General features: G+C 34.5%; 1 protein-coding gene across 50 annotated transcripts in view; it reads right to left on the minus strand.

Annotated features, from left to right (window-relative positions):
- The window catches only part of ADGRL3 (adhesion G protein-coupled receptor L3), an 801,248-nt gene that overhangs the window by 255,834 nt on the left and 519,077 nt on the right, over positions 1–26,337 (minus strand). For 46 of the 50 annotated variants that reach the window (XM_070612870.1, XM_070612873.1, XM_070612875.1 and 43 more), the window contains one exon: positions 21–101. The exons of the other annotated variants lie outside the window; for them this stretch is intronic. In XM_070612870.1, coding sequence (XP_070468971.1) covers positions 21–101 — 81 coding nt within the window. The remainder of the gene's footprint in view (positions 1–20; positions 102–26,337) is intronic. 50 annotated transcript variants of the gene reach the window in all.

Genomic DNA, 26,337 nt, shown 5'->3' on the forward strand with positions numbered 1-26,337 from the left:
TGATAAAAAAAACAACTCACCTCTGACAGGGGGTCTTTCTAGCTCAGAGTCAAGGTGAATTGGTGGAGAAATGTAGGACACCTGTCCATGATGTGCCTGCCCTGTGGACCCAAAAATAAATGGTGAGAAGACATTGTAGTTATGTCTCTTCACTTTTTTTTTGTCTTTATGATGTCACATTATCTCTCTTCACACTGAATTAATAGCCATTACAAAGTTGAGACAGATCTATCCAAACATAGAAACATTACGTGTCATCCAACCATCAACCAATTAAATCAATTCTTCTTAAACTATCTAGCTTTTCTCTTTTTCTGGTTAAATTACAAATTTATTGTGGAGTGACACTTTAAAAATACAATAAAAATGATTGACAAGACAAGTGAAATGTAAAAACTAAACATAAGACAAAATACAAGTCCTCAGGTTTTATTGTTAGATTAAATAGACATTAAGTACTCTATCAATTTGCTGTAAGTGCTTCTAAATATTTACTCTCAATTTCTGCACTTATTTCATTGTAGATCAGTAATAAACAGTCTGCAGACTGACATCAATGTCAGATAACACTTTGAGTAGCACTTATTTAGATAACTTTATAATCCTGATTATTTATATTTTATTTTTAAGATTTGCTTCTACTATTTGAATAGAAAACTACTCCTATCCATTTATTGTATTTGATGGAAAAATAATAATTAACCACAATATAAAGAGCAGGTAGATGGATTCATTCTTTATTGGTTGCAAAGAATTCGGCCAGTTCACATACATATTTGTAGTATACTTTCTGTCTTGTGACAGATTTGAAGGCCCAGATGCTGACCGAAAAAACTGCTAGCTTAAAAACAAAAAAAGTTTCTAATGCTCAAAGTAGCTATAGCTTGTATACTAATGATCCAGTAAGCAATTAGGATTTTGAGGCAAGAAAGCATAGCTACAGAGTCAATTCAAATTCTAAAGCTACTTCATATAAAGAAGGTTTGGGTAGAAGTGGAGGACCCACTACTTTCTTTCTACAATGGGAATATGCAGTTATATTTTACACATTTACTATAGCAATTTACAGGGTTGTTAATCTCTTTTCCTAAACAAGGAAAGTTAATGATACATAGATTATGATAACAGTTAGAGTAACCTTCCTGTTTCAAGTAATATTCGACTTGTAATAAACTCTGCTGATTCCTCTTATGAGGCACATTTCAAATAATTAATATGGCTCCCTGTTGATAGTAGCTGCTGTTGCTCCCAGCATTTTTCTAGCTAACAGTAGACACAGTGGAGAGGCTGTAATATACAGAGCCCCTCATAATGGTAACTAAGAATATTGTGCATTCACTGGCCATGTTTCAGTGGAATACTAAAAGCACTATTATAAAAGAAATAAGATGGTGATTGTGCACTGTTAGCAGTCCATGTGTAATACAGCTTATTAAAAACTTCAGATTATCTTAATTATACAAACACCTGATGCTTACCTAAGCTGCACACTTGATTGCAAAAACATTATTATTAATTTGTTTTTAAAGACTTTATTTTTCCTTTGTCTTCCCAAAGCCCCCCAGTACATAGTTGTATATTTTTAGTTGTGGGTCCTTCTAGCGTGGCATGTGGGATGCCGCCTCAGCGTGGCTTGATGAGCTGTGCCATGTCCGTGCCCAGGATCTGAACCAGTGAAACCCTGGGGCACAGAAGCAGAGCTCGGGAACTTAACCACTCGGCCACAGGGCCGGCCCCAACATTTTTATTTTTAAGGTCCTGTGTCATTACAAATGAATTGGTTTGAAACTTTATTGATCATGAAAATGAAAATAAGAATCTTTCGCTTCATATTGCTTCAAAATAATCTCAGCATATAAAATAATATTGATTTCATGTCTCATCAAGGAACACGGCTTTTACCACATATAATAATAATCACCATGCACTCATACATACATCATCTCCTCTTATGCAACCAACACCACTATGAGGATTTAAAGCTAAGTTCTATGTTAATTATACATATTTTTAAATCATAGAAACAAGCAGAGAAGATTAACTAACTTGTTCAAGTACATGCAGCTGGTAAATGGCAAGGCCAACGGCATTTTGACTCCAAATCTGAAGTGTTTTCATCTATATTATATTTTTTCAGTATACTAAACCTGGAAAAAATATGTATAGATTTTAATGATTGAACTCTGACAAGTAACTGCTTTTGGAACTGTCACCCCTACATTCAGGTTGAATAAACAGTCCCTTTAAATGTCACATTTGCTTCTGTTCTCAGGATAAGCATGTAACTTCAAGGGTGCTCAACAGGAATACCTTTGGTCGCCCGAGATCACAGCGTGTATATCCCCAAGGGGAATGGGGCTATCAAAGAGCCAGAGCAATGGGACCAGGATTATTGAAAGCCAAGTCCTGAACTTGGTTTTCATTCACTCTCCAAGGAGAAATCTAGCAAACTGCAGGATGAGGTGTGGCAGAGAAAGCCACAGTGGTAGGAACTGACTGAGACACTAAGCCTTAGAGGAAGGCCAGAAATGCAGTCATAAATTTCAACTTGGTGATTGAGATTTCTGATTTACAGAACAAAAACTAGAAATTATGGAGGCTGCTGTTGATGGATTCCATTAACCAAATACTTAAAACGATTTCCGTTTCACTTTAGATCTGTGGTATTCACACATTTATCTCCACAAAAACATATAAAAGGTAATAAAACTTATTCTAATCTGTAGTTAACTAAGGCAAAAATTCTCAGGGTGGTAATCACTTCATCTGGGAGGGAGCATCCTGTGGGAGGGCTGTGCAGAGTTTGAAAAAAACCCCACTGACTCTCAAAGTTCCACCCTCTCCATTAAGAATTACTGCAAAATAATAGTAATAACAATAAATTCCAGTTAAAACTATAAATAACTTCTATATACATTTCTCTTAGACACCTGGTGAATAATATTCAACAAAAAATGTGATGAGTTCCAAAAGAGCTTAGGGAGATAAAAAGCATGGCAAACACATACTGTTTTTAAAGATCAGACCAGAATCCTCTTAGACAGGGAGCATGACTACTCTCTCATGTATCACATTCTCCACAATGCTCTACTGTTTCATGCTAGACTTGCCCGGTCCTTGTAACAGAAACTTTATATATCTTATATATCCAAATATGTGACGTGCTGCTCCAATTTTGCCCTTACTTTTTCGAATTAAAAAGATATATATCTGCTTCTTTTTCCTCCTGAATTTTATTTTATTTTTCTTGAACTTTAAAGCAAAAAAATCTTACTCAGATTTTGATTAGAATTACATTAATCCTATAATTTGGAAAATAAACAGTTAAAATATTCGTCTTCATATATTTTTTAAATGAATCTCCATTTGTTTGAACTATCTTTTAATAAGTGGCAATAAATCAATTTTGAAGTTTTCTATATTTTAGTTATAGGAATATTTTAAGTATTTTATTTTCCCTATTTTGAACAAAATTTTAAAATTTTCTCGATAACTTTAATTGAACTTTTTTGATGGTTATTGTTGGAATTAGTTATTGACTTTGACCTTCCTAGTTCCTTAGAGTTAGATACACTGATAATAAAATTTTAGTTACTCAGTATTTAATTCTTTTGTGCAGTAGAATCTAAACTTTAAAGATTGATTTTATAGGATGTCCAATTTAGGGGACAGAGTTTCCTGGTGCTGCTATTCACCTGTCATTTTACCTTAAGTTCCTACAAAGTACTCACCAAAGAAATGCACAATGCTTAATGATAGATTTCGTAAAAGAATTAAAAGGGAAGGGAAAAGAAATGCTTCCTGGTTTATTGCTAAGGAGTCTGAAAAAATAATGGCAATAGGGAAACAGGTGGGTGGCTTATGATACATTTATGTGGAGATATCATATATATGTGTGCGTGCGTATATATACATATATATGTATATACATGTACATATATGTGTACATTTATGTGATATATCTATATTGACATATAATTTACATACCATACAATTCACTTATTTAAAGGACGCAATGGCTTTTAGTATAATCACATTATACTAAAATAATGTGCAACGAACACCACAATCAATTTGAGACCATTTTCATTGCTGCAAAAAGAAATCCCAAGCGCATTACCAGTCACTCCCCACTTCCTTCAAACACACCCCAGCCCTAGGCATCCACTCATCTACTTTGCATCTCTACAGATTTGCCTATTCCGGACATTTCATATAAATGGAATTACACAAATATATGGTCTTTTGTGATCAGTTTCTTTCACTTAATGCAATTTTTCAAGGTTCATCCATGTGGTAGCATGAATCAGTATTTCAGTCCTTTTGTTGTCAAATCATATTCCATTGTATACCACATTCTATTTAATCATTCATCAGTTGATGGCCATTTGGGATCATTTCTATTTATTGAGTATTATGAATAATGCCGCTATGGACCTTTGTGTTCAACTTTTTGTATAAACATATATTTGCATTTTTCTTGAATATATATACCTAGCAGTGGAATTGCTGGGTCATATTCTAACTCTATGTGTAAACTTTTGAGGAACTGTCAGTCTGATTTCAAAAGAGGCTGTACCATTTTACTTTTTATTAGGAGTATATGAGGGTTCCAATATCATAGAGACCTTTCTCAGTTTTTTTTTTTTTTACAGTAGTAGTGTAGTTAAGTTAGAGTTGACCAGATTTTGAAATAATTAATATTAGGACAATTGTGAAATCTAGGAAGGGATCAATCTCCTCAAGTGAATATTGAAAGATAAAACAGAGGGTTTGGGTCAGAAGTTGTATAGTTCATCCACAGTGAGAAAATAGAAGGCGGAAAATGATTCAGCCAAAAAAAAAAAGAGCATTTCACATTCTAAAATGAAAATGTGGGGACTCTCCAGTGTCAGTTATGCCAAAGATGTAGAAATTTTAAGGGTGCTAGTCAACAGAACCCATCACTATAGCAAAAACCCAAAGGCCATTATGGATTCTGGAAAAGCCATTATTTTTCTATCTTCAATCTCTTTTTCAACTTTCATTTAATTTCTATTTCATTGAGGAATCCTGTTCAATTTCTACTAAAGTTCAAATATAGAAAATATTTGACCAGCATTTGGTACAAGAAAAGGCTTTTTCTCTCTCTTTCCTTCTACTGTCAATACTTTACTTGCACATCAGAGCAACGAAATACATTTTTAGAACCATGGACTTTGGAAGGAAAAATGCATTTGATAGCTTATAATCCCAAACCTACATTTTAGAATCAGGAAACAGACATCTTGAGAAATTGGTGACTTTCAAAAGTCAAATCAAGGTGCTGGTTGTCAAGAGTGATGTCAGAGGATGGTAAGAAAGGGGACACTTTACAGCTAGCCTCCAGGAAACTGCCCACAACCCTCATCCTCTCTTACCTCTGAGGCCTTCCTTATTATTTTCAAGGTGTGAGAGGCATTATCTTTCACATGTTGAGACAATAAAAACGTTGAAAACTATTTATTTATGGATATATGTACTTTTTTTCCCGTAAGGCTATGCCTACAAACTAAAGACAATTTAGCATAACAGAAAAGATCATGCCCAGGGAACAGAACTGCCTGTGTCGGTAACTGAACTCTGCCACTTTTTAACCACTTAACAATCAGCCATGTAACTTATCAGCCAGCAATTACCAAGTTAACTTCTATGTGCCTCAATTTCCTCACTTGTATAATGAGGATTATAAAACCATTTACCTTATAGGGGTTTTTTGAAGATTAAATCAACTTATACATATGTAGGAATTAGAACAGTTCTTCGTACAAAGTAAAGTATTTAGAATTTTTAGCTATTACTATCATTATTATTATTACAGATCACTCATTCATTTCTTCATCAACCAATATTAGTTGAGCATCTAACACATGACAGGTACCTTCCTAGGTGTTTGGCACACATCACACAACCAAATAAATGATAATCTACACTCTTACATAGAGGGGCACAGACAGTAAGCAATTAACACAATAAATACATCAATAATATTGTATATATGAGATGCTAAGGGCAATGGAAAAAATTAGAACAGGCTAAAGGGGATCTGGAGTGAGAAGGGCAGGTTGCAATTTTAAACAAGGTCATCAGGGAAGGCCTAATTTAATTTCCATGAACAGCATTTGAAGAGTTCAAGAAAAGACAGGAGATAATATCTGACTTTTATAGGAAACTGCAAAAAGGTAAAAGCATAGATAAGGGCCCAAATCTAATTTTAATGATTAACAACGAAAGAATGAAATGTGCTGGTATCAGATGCTTTTTTCTCACACTTTAATTTCAAATTTTACACATATTCATAGGCATATTAATAATGTCATCAATGACAAATGAATAAAAGAAGACATAAATAAAATACGGAGCTATGCAGTTGGAAAAACAAACACAACTTTCTTCCTAAAGTAAAGCCATATTTTCCTACCATCGAGTCCCCATTGGTTTCTCTAGTTATACCATCTTTCAACTCAAATTTTCCTCATTTTCTGTATGGTGCTGTAAACAAGTTTAATAGTTTATGGCCCTCCAGGCAGATTTTAAGCCTTCTTTTTGTTTGTTTGCTTTAAATTTTCAACTGCTAATCTTGATTATTTCCTCTAGAGATCTGACATCTCTCCCTCCTTAAAAACAGTAAAATAGATCTCTATTTTTGCTCCTGGGATTTTTACCAATGTTATCATTTTCCTTTTAAAATCTTTTGGATGATAGCAAGTTATATCTCTGCATCTCTCTGCCCTCCTACAATAACGATTCCATGTGGAATATGGGAACCTGTACTAAACTACATTTAAAAACGACATATGGAATTTTTACAGGTTTCTCAAATACTCTGAAAGTAGTTAAGCCTCCTCAAAAAAACCCCAAAAGTTTAATTTCTGGTTAAAAATAATCTGAGCTATGATAAAGAATACCAGAGGTCAATGTGTAGTTTGTGCTGATGGAAAATTGGGCATGTCCAGCATTATAAAACCTTGCTTTTTTTGTCTTCAAATCCCAGTCTGACTATAACCATCTGTCATTTTTAAAGTGAGCTTTCAGTTGAAGATGTAAACACCAATCAAAAGTAATCATCAAAGAGAAGAGTTGTGAAGTTGCCAATTTGATACCCATCTTTTCACTCTGGCTTTTTTCCCCCTTCATCATGTTATTCATACTTATTTCCAGTGAATTTAGTAAAATATGAGGTAGCAGAGAAACAACTACATGCTTGACTTATTCAGGATATAAAGTCATTGATGGAGGTGCAAAGGTCACTGATGGGCTTCTCCCCAGTGGCTATTACTTGTCACACAGAAAACGGATGGAGTCATTTGAAGCAACGGTAACTTTCTTGTTTGTGTGTGTATATGTGTGTATTTCACTCAGCAAATATTTTTTAAGTACCCACTCCCTTTGGTGGTCAATATTAACAAGACTATATAAACAAGATAATGTCCCTCCCCTGAGACGTTTCAGGTTAGATGCAGGATTAAGTAACTACATCGAAGTGTGATACCTACCTTGACAGAGGTGAGAGAAAAGAGCACAATAGCCTCTAACTGAGGTAAATGAAATGAGGGAAGCTGAGACTGAGGGAACAGCAAGTGGTCGTCTAGTGAAAGACTATGGTGGGTATGGGGCAGCAGAGGGAACATTATGAGTGGATGCTTACAGATCATATGAGTAAGAGGGCTAGGGGACAGGGACCACAGTGGAGGGTGGGCAAAAAGGATGATTAAAAAATAATAAAAATTTTCTGAAATGTACATAAAAAAGAAGGAATAAAGAAAATATGCCTATTATCCACCATCAACAATGGTCAATTCAAGGCCTGTATTGTTTCATCTCCCCCCTCCCATGCCCCTTTCTCATCCTAGAATATTCTGAAGCAAATTCCATGCATCATATAATTTCATCTGTCAATTATTTGAGTATGTATCTATAAATTATAAGGGCTCTTTAAAATAACTATAATACCATTATGATACCTAAAAATTAAGAAGCTCAAATTCAATAAAGTAATTGTCAGGAAAAAATTAATAAGTCTGAAAGAGTGAATCCTTTAGCCTGCAAAATATCCCATTGGTCATAGTATTCAAAGTGTGTATTGGAATGAGGAATGCTTTATATTTATGATGAATACCGGAGTTCACGGATAGAGAAGGGAATCTATTTTATAAAGCCATATAAATGCTTTTCTTTCTTTCACAAGCATGAAAAATAGACTTGGTAGTCAAATGACAAACACTGCAGTTTGGAAGTACCACTTCAAAAATTATTCCACGAAGTCTCAAAAACCTATTGTAGCAGGCATTACAATAATAAACTGGAGGAAAAAAACGAAAAAGAAATCAGAGCATTTATCTTCCCTAAATTTCTAGTTTTTTACAATCCTTCAAAAATAAACAGGAATGAACACATTAGAACACTGAAGATCATATTAATAAAAATGGCTGTTTTCTGAAAAGCTAATACTAAGCAGCACCATGTGAGGTAAACATTGTGTCCTATTTTAAAAATGCAGTAACTAAAGCTCCATAAGGTTAAGTGCATTTTCAAAGGTTACACAATAGTGTATGTGGGAATCAGGTTCCAAATCCAGAGACCATGTTCTTTCTATATAGCTTACTGCCTCCACATCCTATAAATATATCCACGGGGGTGGGGAGAGAAAGCAAATATACTACAATTTCTAAAACATTAGAAAGTTTTAGTTCTCCATTTCCAGGCTACCTAAAATTAAGTGTTTACATTACTAAAAGACTAAATCACAAAACCATCAGGATTCTAAAATTACTTTTCTCAGACAATGAGCAAAACATTATGTTCTACTTAACAAGAGGGTAGTTATATTAGCCCTCTTCTGGAGTTTCTTTATTTTAAGGGATTCCTTAAAAAGGGTTATTAGGGTTCAGTCATACAGATCTCCTAGAATCATTGTGATTTCCAGAAGCTAGTAAAAAGATTTGAAGTGGACCTCTCTCCTGCCACACACACACACTCACATCTTTCCTATTCTTTATCACCAATGTACTGAGCTCATGTTTTGCAGATAGAGTAAAAAGAAAATACTTTACTATCCAAGCGGTTAACATTCAGGCCTATTCCATTGAAGGTGTGCGTATTCAGGGTGGGGAGCATGACAAGCTGGATTAGAAAAGTTAAAATTTGGTTAACATAGGCAAATCTAATCAGCAGAACTGAGATGTCAGTGTGAACTCCAGGGTCAATAATTCCAGTTGGTCAACTAACACACGACAGACACACAAGAGACTGTTTCTAGGCCCCCTTCGCTGCCAGAGCAATTCTGATTTAGGAATTAAAGTTACCTCAGATATCTGCTTACAGCTTGTGGTAGATAGAACAATGGTCCCTTAAAGATGTCTACTTCTAATCCCCAGAACCTATGAATGTGTTATCTTATATGACAGAAGGGACTTTGCAGATGCGATTAAGGTTGAGATGGGGAGATTATCCTATCTAATCACACCAGTTCTTAAAGGAGATAAGGGAGGCAGACGAGTAGGTGAGAGTAATGTAATGTGAGAAAGACTAGACAAGCCCCTGCTTGCTTTGAAGATGGAGGAACGGGACCAGAAGCAAGGAATGGTGGCAGTTTCTTGAAGCTTAAAGTGACAAGACTCTACAGAAAGAACTGCTTTTAGCTTGGTGAGACCCATGTCAAACTTCTGTTTCTAGAGAAATGTAACATAATAAATTTGCATTGTTCAAGTTTCTAGGTTTGTGGTAATTTGATCCAGCAGTGATAGAAAACTAATACACAGTTTAATAACTGATATTTATTTTAATTCTAAAAACTTCTGTTCTTATTAAATGTACTAATTATTTGAATAGATATTGTATTTACATGGTACATATTCAACTGGGATAAATGATAGCATCTCACCAACCTGATGACCTCCCTGAGGCAATCTCTCCTTTCAGTATTTTGTATATCTTTGTGGAGTTATTCTACGCCCCTATAACACATACACATACACACACACGATCACAAATATTTATTCATTTGAATTGTTGTCATATTAAAACACACTAATACGCTGCATTTTGCCAAGCCTGCTCTAAAAAGTAAATCTAGAGTTTCTATTGTTTAACCACAACATTCTAATGCGTAGAGATCCTTGCATTACATTATTAAGAATGTACCATGATCTAAGTCACCAATGGCACAGACCACTTGACATTCTTTTAATCCGAAATAGGAGAGCATTTCATAAGGCAATGTAATAACTTGATGATTGCAACAAAACAATAAGCATAAAACACACTATTATAATGAGATGGTCAATTGGACAAAACAAGAAATCAAAAGATGAAATGGTTTCTTCAGAAATTATCTAATCTAACTGCTGTAATTTACAGAGGAAGAAATAGGCTCAGATGAAATAGAGGACACACCTGAGGTGACCTCTATTTAAGAGCAGAAGAAGACATAGGATAGTAGTCATAGGCTCCTAGTCATGTGCTCTTTCCTCTATACTACTCTGTCTCTTTCTCTTTTTTTGCTATTAGGACTATTTTTTTAGAGCAGTTTAAAAAATTCACAGCAAGATTAAGAGGAAGGTACAGAGATTTCCCATATATCCCCTGCCCCTCACCCCCTTGCATAGCCATCATCAACATTCCCCACCAGAGTGGTGCATTTGTTAAATGATGAAACTACATTGATACATCATCATCACCCAAAGTCCATAGTTTACAGTAGGGTGCCCTCTTGGTGTTGTACATTCTATGGGTTTTGACAAACATACAATGATATGCGTCCATCATTATGGTATCATAGAGAGTATTTTCACTGCACTAAAAATCCTCTGTTCTCTGCCTATTCATACCTCCTCCTTTTTCTTTATCTTTTTATTTTTATGGTAGAAAATATAGAAAGTGTAAAAACTTGTTTGGCTAACAAAATAGGACTAAGAATGCTGCAACATAGGAAATTAAAGTTTTGTATTACAGTAAAATTTAGAGTCAATCCACTTTTTTGAAATTATGTAGGTCACAGATATACTATGAGAATGAAATTCATGGTGACATACAGATTATTAGTGTCTAGTACATAATCAAGGTTCATTAAATGTTAGTTTCTTTACCCTTCCCACTCCTTTAATAAGTATTTCCTTTGGGTTATTTCATTGCTATGTTGTGCATTTCCAACATCTTGTTCATTAGTAAACAAAAATGATAAACATAAGCAATGGAAAATAAATTATTAAAAAAAATTTCTTTATTACCTAATTTTTGGAGGGAGGAAATTAAGACATAAGAATTTTGGATTGACCTGGAATCATTCTCTGTTATGTTCTCCAATACTCAGAATTTGATTATGTGGTGGTATATTAAAATGTAGGCAAGCTTGGCTACTGATTCAAATTTTCTGTTATGTATCAGCTGCATTTCTTGTTAATATTCAGAAACTTCAAGGTTCTTTAAGAATATAACAGATATTCTGTACAGGATTATGATAATGAAACATATATGATCTTCTTGATGATATAGCTTTAAGAATGAGTCATTCCAGAATTGTAAATTTTTAAAATAAATTATCTAATGTTAGTTTTATGCCAGTTCTTAATCCTGGAGCTTACAAAGACTGGGTAAAATAACTCTTTGACCCAAATAATGGCAAAAGAGAAAGAAAGTACCTGTGAATTAGCTTTCATTAATTCCCCCAATTACTCATTTATTCATTTGGACAATATTTAATGAGTGCCTACTATGTGACTGACACCAAGTACTGGAATTAACCAGTGAACTGTCAACTCTTGGGACGTAGAGATACAAAATTATGGGCTTTAATTGAGAAATCCATTTGCTAAGATAAAGGGAGCCCAATAAATATGTGTGTGACTCACAGTTGATGTTCAATAAATATTCATTATTTTTTGTCTATAAGAAAGACAAAAATAACTGTAATAAGTGAGAAGCAAAATCTCCTTTGGTGATTCAGGAAAGGTTGGCAGAGGAATGATTACAAGGCGCATCCTATGAGTCTAAGACTAAAATTATTTGTCATGTTCATTCTCCTAATTCACTTGTGATATTTGGAAATATGATTCACTATATTATAAAGTGCCTTTTAAGAGAGAAAAAGATGAGGTGTTTTCCATGATTTTTTATTTATGGCAAAAATTACATAAAGTGCATAGTCTATGAATTTCTTGAATACATATTTTTACCTATTATTCAATTCACCTATCAAAACTTAACATTAAAAGAAGATACTAATTATTTAAGCTTTTTCAACAGGTAGCCTAGATATCAAATTCCAAGAAAAAAAGGGTTGACATAAGCTTTATACTCATTTTCTCTGTTATGAAAATTTATATAATATTTAAAAATTTATGTTCTCCAGAAATTGTGTACTACATGAAAAACATGAATAGCAAGTATGTGTGTATATTTATATTTATAATCACACACACACACACCCCTTGGCTACTTTCAAATTCTTGGATTTCTGAAACTTATTTTAACATCTGCTATAATTTTATAAGTAATAAAACTGAAACATCATTTCACTTCTTTAATCTGCCTTCATTGGAAGAATAATCTAAATGAACACATTTAGTGAGGACTTTATGTACATAGGACAATTCAGATATAAAACTCCACGAGGGGTGGAAGCATATCAATTATAGTTTCTATGTCTTCTCTGTCATCCTAGGACCCACTCAAACGTCTTAGACATTGTAAGAACTCAACGCATTTCTGGTGAAAATTCACATTCATGACATAAAAGAAATTAAGATGAATGGTAAAATTTCTACACTTCAAATCATAAAGAAGGCAAATAGTAAAACTCTGGGAAAATTTCTTTCAAAAATGGAAAGAAATTCATAGTGCAACTAATTTTGTTTAATGGAGAAGTGTTACATATTTGGTAACTACCTTAATTCTCGCAGCCTGTTCATTTCTAGCAGAAAACATTCATGGGGTTCTTGAAAAAGTTTCTGGCAAATGAGACACATACCAATTCTCCAAATACAGACTTTAATCCAATGCATTTATGTAAAGTAGATCTTTTAAAAATTACTCTTCTTATGTACTTTTATCGATTTTATTTTCTCCCAATAATATAATTAAGTAGGCGGCAATGACATCATTAAGATAAACTGTGAAAAACTTAGATAAATTGGTACCATATTTCTATTATTTATCTGTATTTAACAGAACTGAAAATAGTTGATGCCATAAAGGAAAGATTGAAATTACATGTTCAGGAGAAAGGGTTATGGTGCCTGAAAAGTGATATCAGAATTACTTCAAAGGAGAACCAGCAGGTGAAAATTTGCTTCTGGAACTACAGAAGAAAGCAGCAAGAGGAAAAGCATAGACCAGGGTATTCACAACAAAGAGGTTTGCTCCCTAGAGTACAGAGCCAGGAAGCTGGCCTGCTGTGCTTATGTTTTTAAAGTTCTGCTTCAAAGACTATTCTAGCATGCTAAGAAAAACATAAAATGTTAAATTTTTTGTCCTCCCTGCTGATAGATCAGAAAACATCCGGTAACATTAACTCAAAAAGAGGAATAGTAAAGCATGTTTGAAGTATCTGAAACAAGGTTCATAGGTGGATAGCAACAAAATGCTAACACCGCCCCATTTAGCCCCTGCCCCTAAGGAAGGCTCCAAGATAGGTAAAGAAGCAGCCTGGATTTGACTGAATAAATGCTATCAATGGAGAAGTGTGACAACGGAGATCTCAAGGTCAAAGCTACTATCATGGGTACACATCATGTACTACTCTCAAATGATGCCCATTAGCATTTTTCCTCTCAGCTCCTAAGTCTGTAAATCTTAGAGAGGGCAGATCTATGTATAGGAGAATTAGAATGACACTTTTGGATAGTAGAGTCATAGTAAACTAAATGTACCTCAGCTTACTTCAGAGAAGAGTAGAAAATTTCAAATACATTCATTATAGGTCCAGTGTTCAAGGAAGTTCTTCCTATGTATGAGATAGTTACGCAAGATAATGAAGAATCAGAGAAGGTTCTGATAAGGATATACGTAAAGTTTGTTTGTGAAAATAACTGTTCTTTGAAAGAAAAGAGACAGGGCGATGCTCATTTTCCCCACAATTAGGTCAGAATCTCTCCTTCCTTCTCATCAATCTGTGCAATCTGTGAGAGGATCTCTCAGGAAGATAGCCCAGCAGGACCTGCCAGCATGCTTGGTTAGTTGACTGAGATCAATATACGCCCCCAAAGACCTGAAATCAGAAAATTCCATGCAAAGGTATTGCACGCACAGACTTACAAAAGTGGGATCAGAATGACCCAAGCATAACAAGACCAGATTGACACATAGAGCAATAAAAGAATATGGATATTCTCCCAGGATGACGACAGTGAATTTCAACACCTAATTCTTTTCAATAAACTCTAAAATATATCATTGTATAGAATGAAACTGCCTGTAGTGAAATTTTGACAACTCCCCTCTGTGTGCTAAAATGCTGCCAGGTGAAAAATCTGAACTCTTTGTACAAATTGTTCATTTTTGACAGATTTATCCGACTTTTATGTTTGCAGTCTTAATCAAAGGAATTTGGAAAAGCTAGAATTTAGCTTTACACTCAAAGAAGAGGAAGCACTATTAGCATACTTTGGAGGTACTAGGCATTTATATCACAGTTATCTACAAAAAACAAGACGTCATAGAAGTGAAAATATTTATAAAGTAAAAGTATAGAGTTGGATTGATTTTAAGATACTGTATATTAGATTTTACTGAGAATTATATTTTTCATAGTTATGCCATATTATTTGATAGTTTTATGTTTTCCTCTTTAAGAGACATATTTTATTTTCATAGTTCTAAACAGGTCATTCTATTTCATTATTGCAATTTAATGTATGATTAAATGAATCTCTTGGCTCCTATTATAACTTCATTTTGGTGAAAATTTTGCATATTATAGTCTTATGATTTTCCTTCAGGCTTCAAGGAAACAGTATCTGATAAGAGATATTTTAGTTTACTTCAAGTTAGATTAAAGCGTTAATATTTATTCATAAAGGATTTTCTTTTAAGATTTATATTTGGGGAAACAAGCCAAGAAACAATAAGCAGGATTCCAAGGACATCTTTATAAAAACCAAAACACCTCTACCAGTGTAAATTTAGATGAGTTTTTTGTTGTATAGAATGATATGTCTATTTTCTTTGTTCAGCATCCTTTGTTTCAGGATACACAGAATATTCAATATTAATCCTGCTAGGTTTAAATACATTGGGTAGGCTGACCCTCTCCAGTATCCTCTAAAATCTGAGAGGTAAGTTTGTCACCCAGGTTTGGCTACTGAGAGCATTCCATGAAATATATCAGAAGACACTCAGATTCTTCCCCAGAAATGGCTAGTGCTAATAGGGAGAAAGGACACTCCTTCTATGAGAACCTGATGTTCACGAAAAATATAGGCTTGGAGATGCCAGTGGTCATCTTGTTGCCACGTGGAAGAAGTATATGTGAAAAAGGAGCCAATCAGAAGCAAGCAGAGTGTGGGGACTGAGTGAGACAGAGACTTGATAACAGAATATGAACAGTTCCTTTTTAGTTCTGAAGCAAGCTTCACCCTTTGGATGTCCAGTTATTTGAGATTAAATTCCTTACCTTAGCTTTAGCTAGTTTGATTTGGGCTTTTCTTACTTTAAAACAAAAGCATTTGACTAATACTGTATGTTCAGATGTGTGCATGTGTGTCTGGGGAAGCAGAAATATTTTCTTCCTTTAATAAGTGCACACTATAACAGGAAGCTAATCACTTCAGCTTTGTCCCTTGGCCACTCAAAAATTTATTAACATGGTTTCAATTCAATTTAGCCACATGTAACTTAACTAACACATCTTAATACATTACATTTTAAATGGGAATATTTGGAGGGCTAATATATGCTTTTTAAAAAATTATCAATGTTCCTAAAGTGCTTATTAATTAGTAATAAAGGGGAGAAATCTTAGCAATGTCTACAAATGAAAAATAGAGAAACTTAGTAAATCACTTCACATATTATGAGGGAGAAATACTCATGCATATTATTTTACATATATTCAGAGAACAGGAAATCATTAAACCATTAAGGAGCATATTCATTTCTGGAAAATTAATTATGTCAAAACCCAACATGTTTGAAGTACTGTTATATCTTGATAATGCTTTTTAGGGACACTAGGCATCAACCAAGGCCCTTAACAAACCCTACTCTGAGCTGGTTGTATGATATAGGCATGCTAGACTTGTTAGTGCATCCTCCTTTAGTACAGAAGGAGCAATTGATGCCCTGTACCATGAGGCATCATCATATTCTTACTTTTTTCTTTCTGTGCTTCATGGCTACAGTGACGTAGAATGTGGTGGTCCAAGGTTCTACTTGTAACAAGATGTTATGGTTTCAGTGAAGGAGTGCTGCTTTTTTCACTTTATTCTATTACCCAACACCTTACTTTCATGAGATGAATGTGAGATTCTATTTAAAAACAAAAAAGCTAGACAATGAATAGAATTTAAATCCTCCTTTAATTTAATTCAAAATCTACTCCATGTTATGATGCACATAAACTGTTTCTTATCATTAATATTTTACATCAAGTGTTGGTGCTATACTCAAATGGCCTTGATATTCTAAGTGCTTGATGCTCAAAGAAATGTCATCTCGAGAAAAAAAAATCACACAAACCTTCCAAAAGCCATAACCCATAGTTTCCATTTTAGTGATGGCTTTACCAAGTACCAATCACTAAGCTCATTTCTGAAAAATAAGCATATTCTCAAGTAGATTATCGGTGCAGAAGGGCCTGAGGTCTTACCTACAGGTGCAAAACCAGCAAAGCAATGTCAAATACTGATGAGCTGAATCATCTGCCACTGAACATCAAAGGTGACATTGTGCGAAGTCCACGGAAGGTTTGAACCCAGTGGACCTTCTCAACTATCTCTTCACTCTGATCAAACTGCACACTGAACTGTACAGGACAGCAGACACATCTATATAAGCCAGGTATGAAGGAGGAGATCACTGGAACTGGCTGAGAAGTAAAGCTGCTCACAAACAAGCAATTTGACTTAAGTGCCATAAAGCATACATCTAAAAGAAAAAAAGAGTTATTCCAGAATACTGTCATCACATTATCTTGACAATATCATACACATGGAGGGATCATTTTCATGAAAATCCTGCTTAGAATTCCACTTGATGGCCTCCAGTTGGCTCTAATATTGAGAAGCTTCTAGAGGTGGTTAGTCCAAACCCAGCTGTTCATGATAACCCATTAGAAGAAATTAAATCATTAGAAAATGACCCAAAATTCCTGAACCAGTATCTTTAGTTATATTTTAGGATAATTCCAGAAGTTCTTGATTTTGGTAGGTTTCTTATCAAAACAATATGAAGAATTCCTAGTTCTGCTTAGAACCTCTGCTTCCCAGCTGTAAGCCAATTATTTTCAATACACCGATGGCCACATGTTAAATTTTTCTGACTACATCTGCATTTATCTCAGCTGAGGTTGAGAACTTTATGGGTATTATCCTTATCTAAATGTCATCTTCCTATCAAGAAACAGCCAAAAAGATGGTACAGACAAGAATGAACTCCCTAAAGCAGACACATGAAAACGATTAGCTAACAGGTCTCACCAAGTTTTGTCAGTGTTCAAAGTGTCACTCAGTATTCTAAAACAGCAATCATTCCTGCTGAATCCCATGCTGACAGCTCGGGTCCTGCCTCAATTGTACTCACTAGGGAAATCTTTAAAAGAAATACATATATATATACATATATATTTTTTTCCTATTTCTGTTTCACTCCTTTGCTCACTGTTACTATATGTTTAATAAGGTTAGTCTTTGCTAGACCTTACAAGACTGAGCTGAGAGAGATTTAACTAACTCTAATCAAAGCCACATATGCCAGAACACATGAGATTCAGTGGTGAGGCAGTATAGTGCCATGGCTAAGACCAGAGGTTTTAGAGACACAAGACCTGTGTGTACTCTTTGCAGTTACGTCACTTGTGCATTCTGTGGCATTGGGTATATTAATCTCTTAGCGCCAATTTCTTCATCTATTATACACAAACAATAACAATCCCATTTCATGGTGAGGGTTTTAAAAAAAAAATGTTTAATAAGCACCTGAATGTTGACCTCTTGTCATCATTGTTTGCAACATCACTAATTCACACTTGTTTCCTCTGAGACAAACCAGACAATTCAAGCACTGTTAATCAGATCCCTTTGAGCACAAGGTATTTTAGTTTGGTGATTAGGAGATGGTATTTGGAGATGGTATTAGCTGAGGATCAAAGCACTAACGTCAACGTAGGAACACGGGGCAAGTTGGTTAGCCTCTTGGAGATTCCATTTCCTCATCTGAAATACAGGGTTAGTGCTAGATATTTCACAGAGCAGGGGTCAGCCAACTCTGGCCCACAGGCCAAATCTGGCCCATGCCCTGATTTGCATGGCCTGTGATCTAGGAATTGCTCCTTGATTTTTACAAGGCTAGAAGAAGACAAAGAAGGAGTAGGAGAAAAGGAGGAGGAGCAGGAGGAGAGGAGGACCAGCAGCAGCACCAGCAGCACTAATGACCAGATGTGGTCTGCGAAACCTAAAATATTTACTATCTGGTCCTTTACAGAAAAAGTTGCTGATCTGTGTCTTTGGATTACTGTGATCATTAAAGAAGCCAATATATGAAATACACTAAGCAGAAGACTTAGCATAATTGTAGTTATTTTTCTTGCTACTAACCTTCTAAGTCTTCATCTAAATGCCACAGCAAAGGAAGCAGTAATTCTTCTTATGCCACCTTTAGCTGCTGATGCAGAAATAGCTGATACTCTAAACTCATTAGAAAGAACATTCCAACAGGGTTTTTCTTTCTCTGCTTAAAGAATTACACTAAATAAGGCAGAGGTGGATTATTATATTATCCTTGCAAGAAATTACTTGGCAAAAACAGTTTAGATCATTTTGTTTCATGCAGCTGTACTTAATGCAAATGTGTTCTATATGAGAGATCTCCATTAGGAGACATATATATACACACAAATATACACATACACACACAAAGTATTGTGGGTGCTGCTTTGTGTGTACCTATTGTTTGCTCAGTTTTGTCATAAGGGACACTCACATACTATAGGACTCAGAAATGATAAAGGTTTCCAATGTGATTTGGTGTGATATTAGCTCTGAGAAGTAATTGTCGATAGTCCCGCTTGTTATAACTACTCAGTACAACTCAAGACAAGAGAGTAGGAGTTCGCTGCTTTAGAAAATGCATGCTCTTGATTTTGTCCATAAGGTGCAAAGGTTGAAATGAAACCGAGTATGCATAATAAAGATTGAGACACATTTTCTAAGTATCCTTTGATCATCCTAACCCTTCCACTTGCCAAATGTAATAGAAGACTATGCCTTCCTATATTAGTAGATGGGTGTGATCCAGTGACTTTTCTAAAGTCGTAAAGCAAGTCCACAAGAGGTGGGCATGAAAATAAAATAGCTAAAGAGAATGAAAGTACATTAATTAACATTAATAATGACGTAGCTCCTGATATGCAAGTTGACCACGAAAGAGAAAATTAATCCATCTATTAAGAATTTGAGAATTCATATACATGATAGTCAAATTTAATCTAAAAAGGAATATGCGTTTGGGTTTTTATCTGTTATAAAGACAATATGAAAATGAGGATAATGATAATGTTGAAGATATTTGTTGAGTATTTAACTCTGTGCTAAATTCTGTTAAGTATTTTATAATCTCATCTGAATCCTCACGCTAATTAATGAGGTATTTGCTATAGTTCCCCCTGTTTAGCCAATGAGGGAACTAAGGCTCAGTCTAAATTGAGTATTTTTTTCCACATGCTCTGCCACAAATGTGGTAATTTCAGAGAAAATATGACTCCCAAATTAATACTAAATGCTTTGACTTAGAAAAACTTTTTTGTAGGGTACTGAATTTCCATATTGGTCTAAAATTAAACAATTGATATTTTAAAACCTTAGTCATCATGCATCATAAAGTCTGAATATCCCTTTAGACACCAGAGTCCTAACCCAAACTTTGATTTTCTCATGCTATAAACCCACCTTGGTTAACTTCTCTGTTGATGCAAAGCCATCAGAGAACTGCAAGAAGGAAAAGTATCACCAAATTTCATTTGAACTGGTCATGTAAGGAAAAAAGGCAAGGGCTTCTGAGAAATCCCTTTAATTCTTTGGAGAAGCGAAAGGATGCTGTGTTTGGGAAGCAAAGGTAAAGCCAGCTTAAGAGAAGAAAAAAGAAAAGGAAAGGTTGTAAATGCCAAACTTCAAAAATTGTAAAGAACAGGGGAAAATAACTCCACCACAAAATCATATTGTTCAACCACAAAACCCAAAATCTAGAAGGGGAGCAAACTGCCTTTTTTTTGCTTTTGAAACTTGTTTCTACTTTGTTAGAATGAGATCCATTCATGTTTAAACTATTCTAAGGAAAAATTTCAAATCATATCTGGTAAATAACTAACAATAAAGTAAAATAACAACAAATACAAAAAAGAGAGACACTTAGATTTAGCATGAAAAAAGTGAAGAAAAAGAGAAACGAGTAAAGTCTTTTTCCGTTAAAATAGATTTAATCGAGTGTTATTATTAGAACAGGCATCCCTCCTACTAATTCATCAACAAATATTTATTAAGTCCACATAAGGTGTTAAGCTGATGATTCATTCTCTAGCCCCATCTCCCTCAGAAACACCTTTAGGGTATTTTCAAATTTCTTAAGAGCTCTGATTTCAGTTTCTGATTTGGTCCCTTTATCTTCAATCCAGGGAGAGACAGACTTTCCATCTCCAGCAAGGATTATTCTGGTAATGAGGCACAAACACTGATGAGAGGAGAAGTCCCTCAGACATTAGGGTGGAAAAAATCCTGAGTCTCCCTGTGAGGAAAGTATGATGAGGATTTGAAACAATTGCAGTAAAAGAACCTCGCCTAAAAGATCCCATTCTAATAGGAAAGACAGGGAGGTATCCAAACAACAAGTTTACAGTATGTAAAGTGCCATAACAGAGGGACATCAGCAACAAAAATAGGAAACAAGCACCTCTGTTTAGGAAGAAACCGTCACAGAGGAGATAATGCTCCAGATGGCTCTTAAGTAATGTGACCATATGGCCCTGTTGACAGTTATTTTCAGATTTCCTGATTGGTTAGCTCCCCTTTCCTTCTCAAGTGTCCCAATTTGGGTGATAAATTATATGATCATCCCAATCTTAAAAGGTACAGAGGAGTTTGCCTCCTGAGTGAGGAGAGCCGAGGCAGCAGGCTGTTCAGAGGTCAATGGAGTATGAAGCATGAAGCAGCACAGGGACCACAACAGTTCATTATTTTGGGGTGCAAACTGCGAGGAGTAACAAGTGGGATATGAGATAAGCAACATAAGCAGGATCAGATTATGGTTGCATTTCCAACATGGTGGCAGATCAATCTGTTTGGGGGAATGAAATAAAAAGTAATCCTTTCTCAAAAAGTAATAGTTCTTTTCAATTTTTCTCGGAACTTGGCATACTTCTAAGAAACAATAGAAAAGCTCCCATGAATAGCTGAAAAGTATTACTTTGAAGAGGATCACTGATAAGCTGGAAAAATGACTCATTTTCTTTATGTATATATATTTTATTTTCAAAATTTGCATAATATATGTAACTCTAGCCACAAATAGAGATGAGTTAAATGATTTGCTCAAGGTCACATATGAACTGAAAGGAATAAAACTCAAGAATTCTAATCAGTAGGTGCTCTGTAATCGTTCTTGACCTGTTCTTTTTTAAATCCAGTTTGAGCTAAAACTGATTTTTTTTCCATTTTTTAGAAAATAGCTATTATTGTTTCTATTTGATACACAAAAAATCCAATGACTAGCTCTTCAATTTCTCCTCAGTGACCTGACATAAAACTATTCATGTAAAATGCATTTATTGCATAGGAATTTTTTGAGCTGCTTAGGCATGAAAAGAGGTTAAGAGATAAGTTATTCGTGTGAAAGTAATTGCAAAAGCAATGGCAAAAAGTGACTTTCTTTAGAATAATTTGCAGTGAAGATCTATGCTCAAAATGGTCATTAGTTCACAAGCAAACATAACAGAAAACTGAGAGAGCCATCACCTAACAGTTTACCTCACTTAGGCGCTCCGATTTACAAATGAGCAAGGGCGTCTGAGAACTCTGCTACCCTATTCTTTAAGTCAGTCAATCATCACCAAGTACATTTGAGTTCCTCTTCTCTAAGAATATCTCCACAGGCAAGAGAACAATCACTTGTCTTTCCTTTCCAGGAACCTCAATAACAGAAGCTTTATTTGTTTCAAATTGGAAGAAACAGACAACTAGAAGTGAATCATGGCTATTCAGATTACCATTATCTCAAACTGAATTCAGGGGAAAACATCACACTCATTATTTAAGAGACAGGTGCTCTCTTGTCAGATTAATTGGTTTAAAAACCAACCAATCTTGTCCTTTCAGAAAGCATTACAAACAGAAATTTCCTTCCTGTTTTGAATATGGTAGTAAAGGATATCACAAAGGTATAAACTCCTATAGTGGAAAAAACACTAAAGACAGCATGCTGTAATAATTCACCCACTTACGTCCTTACTTTGCCAGAACAAAATGACCCCCTTGCTAATGTTCAAGTGACAATGATTCCCCCTCCACACCCCTCACTGGTAAATAAATTTATAAGTAGAGGAATGGCTAAATGGCATTTTGTGTAAGTACTGTCAACTAAACTAGGTTACATGTTTAAGACTCTTCTAACTACGAAAATAAGTATGATCTACCTGGTTCTCTCAAGGTTATACAACCGTATCAACTATGACTGTGTCGGCAATGTAGGTTATAACACCACAGAGATGGCACCTAGCATCCTTTTTGGTAGAATAGATTTCTCATGATTCAATGTGCTGATCATTATGTATTAGAGATTCATTCTACCTTCTCCAGCTCTTTAACGTATTTAAAATCTATTTTTTTCACTTAAGCTTAAATTAATATTCTCTTTTTTAGAAATTATATAAAATGCATTCTCATTCATAGTATAAATTTAGGTGAAATAATGACAACACATTGTTTATGCTGTGGCCTATATGTTGAGATCATATTTCTAATGATAGGACTCATAGGGTTTATCATAAAAGCAATAAAGAGTCAAGAAGATAAACTATAGGATTTAAATTATTGTTTTGAGTTTTGGAACTATCTGGTAGCTGTGAGGAGGACAGACTGAGAGTGGGAATGAGGGTGAAAAGAGGAGTATGCTGAGACTGGAGGCTGGAAGTAAAATTAGTCGTTGCAAGAGAATAGGCAAGTGATGTTGGGAGCCTGGACCAATAGTTCTCTTGCTTTTCAGCCTCCAGATACTTAAAGGAAAGACACACTTCCTTCAGAAAGAGTGACCCCCATAGCAGTCATTCTCAACAGGTGAAACTCTGGAGGATGAGGAGGTTTCAGAACCTTGATATGTATTCAAGTGATTATCATCCATAATTCCCCCCAGAACCTGAATAGAGAACCAATGGAATGAACTAGAACATGCCAGAGGGGTGTAAAGGGGGATTCTAAGGTTACATGATTTAAAAAAAAGAATAAATCTAGCATATCAGAATTTGAAGAGAATCGAGGCAAGGGAGGTATTCTACTGCCTCAACATGGTTCTAGTTTGTTTTTGCTTATTTTAAATAATATGACAAATACATTAATTCAGCGTAACACAAGCAACTGACGGTTACATAAATAAAAGTACAGTTAACTGTTGTCATAGGAGCTGTGTTACATTCTCAAAGTTTAGTTTAGAACTAAAAATGTTCATGACGAATATATGTTTTAAGTTATAGGTACTTAATTTCCCATAATGTCACAGTAAAAATAACCTATTTATTTTGAAACCAGGAATTTAAATACAAAATATGTAGGACAGGCCAAAATCCACAAGCATAATGATAATCTGGAGTGACCAAGGAAAAGCTAAAAGTTAAACTGTTAGCTTTGTTTTAGAAAAAAGTGTCGTGCAAAAATTATAAAAAGGATCCTTCCAAAACAATTAAAACGTGTCTTAAATGTTTAGTGCTTAAACATTCTCATCTAGCTGGAAAATTCAGCTATTCAGAATGACTCATTTTCTGAGAGATTCAAATAGGAAAACTTTCACTCTATTTTTAATAATAGGTGCTGAGAAAAGGGCATGGTTCATTTATTATTTGCACTTTATACTGTACATTCCAGTTTTGATTATGCAACAATTTTCCAGTGTCTTTTTGAAACTTTTAGCATTGGAGTTACATAATGTCTGTTCTAGTGTATGAACATATTTTGGCAAAGTGAAAATAATTGAAAATTAATTACACCTTGCTGGTAATGAAGACTTCTTTCATTCCTTAGAGAATCCTTTGAAGGTGGACTATCAGTCATTTTTATTATGAAATAGCAATTAAATACTTAAAGTTCCAAGTTGTCAATTCAAAGAAAGCTTAGTATGCTATTACTTAGCAATAATATCTCCATGCATAATTAGAAAATCTAAACTTACAGTAATACATTTTAAATTCTAAAGAAAATGAGTAAGATCTTGTATATAATTGCCCACATATTTGATAAACCTGGGAAAAAGTGATTGTGGAATCTGAGATCTTCATTTAGCAAGTCACAAAGGAATTACTTTACTCAGCACATTTGGTAATTAATTGGTCTATTTTTAAGTGTGTCATATAAAGCCCTCATAGGATGTTTCTTCTCTCTGAGAGTTTCTTCTTTTGTTAATAAAGACCAACTCATACTCATATTTTTTACTTGTATCATTTAGTGAAAAGTGTTCCAAGAAAACCTAAATTCATTAAAAACCAAACAAACAAAATCATGCTTTTCATGCCAACAATAGGTATGCTCTAAAATTTAAGGTATATTTATCTTAACAAAATATTGAAAATAAGTGAAAAAAGTCTAGATAAATAGCACAGCTTTAATGCCATAAAAATATACAAATTTCTAATATTATGGTTCCTATTTTAAAATTTATTAAAATGTTTCCTATTCTCTACTTAAATTTTAAAAGTGAAGAACTGACTTAATTTAAGACTCCATAATTGTACTGAACTTGAGTTTTAAAATGTGGATTGTATATATAGAGAGTGTAGAGGAGATATGGCTTGCTATTTCACACAAAGGAGTCATATTTTAGAAAGTTTTAGTTGGTTTTCTTAACCATAAAGTCATTATGAATCAACAGAATGATACAGACGCTTAAACTTTAACATACTCAGTCTATATTAAATGGTTTAGTATTCTGATTAATGTCAGATGTAGGTTGAAATCCTTAAGCTTCCTAGTTATGTGATCATGGAGATACAGTTTAACCTATGTAACTCCCAGATTCTTTGTCTGTAAAATGGAGAAATAAAACCTCACAGTTCATTGGAAAAGCTCAACATATTTTAGTGGTTACTGTTGGTGATAGTCAAACCACCTCTACATTGATCACATTATATCTTGATGCTGTGTCCAGTTTTGAGAATGGGAAGAGAAAGGGAGAACCAAAATCTTGAGAACCATGTCATAAAGATACATGGTTGAAAAGTAAGGGTGCTCAGACTGGAGAAGACAAGACTGAAAAGGGGAAATTATTAAATTTGTGATGGGCCACTGTATTTAAAAGAAAGTTGATTTATTGCATCCTCCTCCAAAGGGAAGTGGAAAACAATTTTTTTAACTGGGTAAAATGTACAGAGAAAGATATCGATTCAGTGTAAGGAAGAACTTATTACAGTGGAACAATGGAATCAATTCTCAACAGTGGATCCATTCTCAAAAATGGAACCCACACCACAAAAAACAGAAAAAGGATGGCCATCTGCACAGAAGTTATAGCAGGTATTTCTGTACAGGGAGAGCTCATGGACACAGTAACATCTAATCATTTTTTCAGTTCTAATATTTGATAACCTGGTTATATGTCCATATGTACATACGGATATAATATTTTTCATCACGTTGTCATTTATAGAAACAGATCCTTACTGTCAAAATTGTGGCCAGATATCAGATTGCGTAGTTTCACTTTTAGCCTCATTACTTTCTTCACTTTATTTTCTTTATTGTTTTTCTTGGTCCTTTTCAGTTTTAATTTATGTGCTCTTATTTTGTTTTATGTACCAATGTAAGCCACCTTAAATTTTTTGGATTTTTTTGAAACTTCCATATCTTGATTGTGGTGGTGGATTTCTGCCTATATTTGTTAAAATTTGCAGAAACCTACACTAAAATGGGTGCATTT

This window comes from Equus przewalskii, chromosome 3 (genome assembly GCF_037783145.1).
Source record: "Equus przewalskii isolate Varuska chromosome 3, EquPr2, whole genome shotgun sequence".
Classification (NCBI taxonomy): Eukaryota; Metazoa; Chordata; class Mammalia; order Perissodactyla; family Equidae; genus Equus; species Equus przewalskii.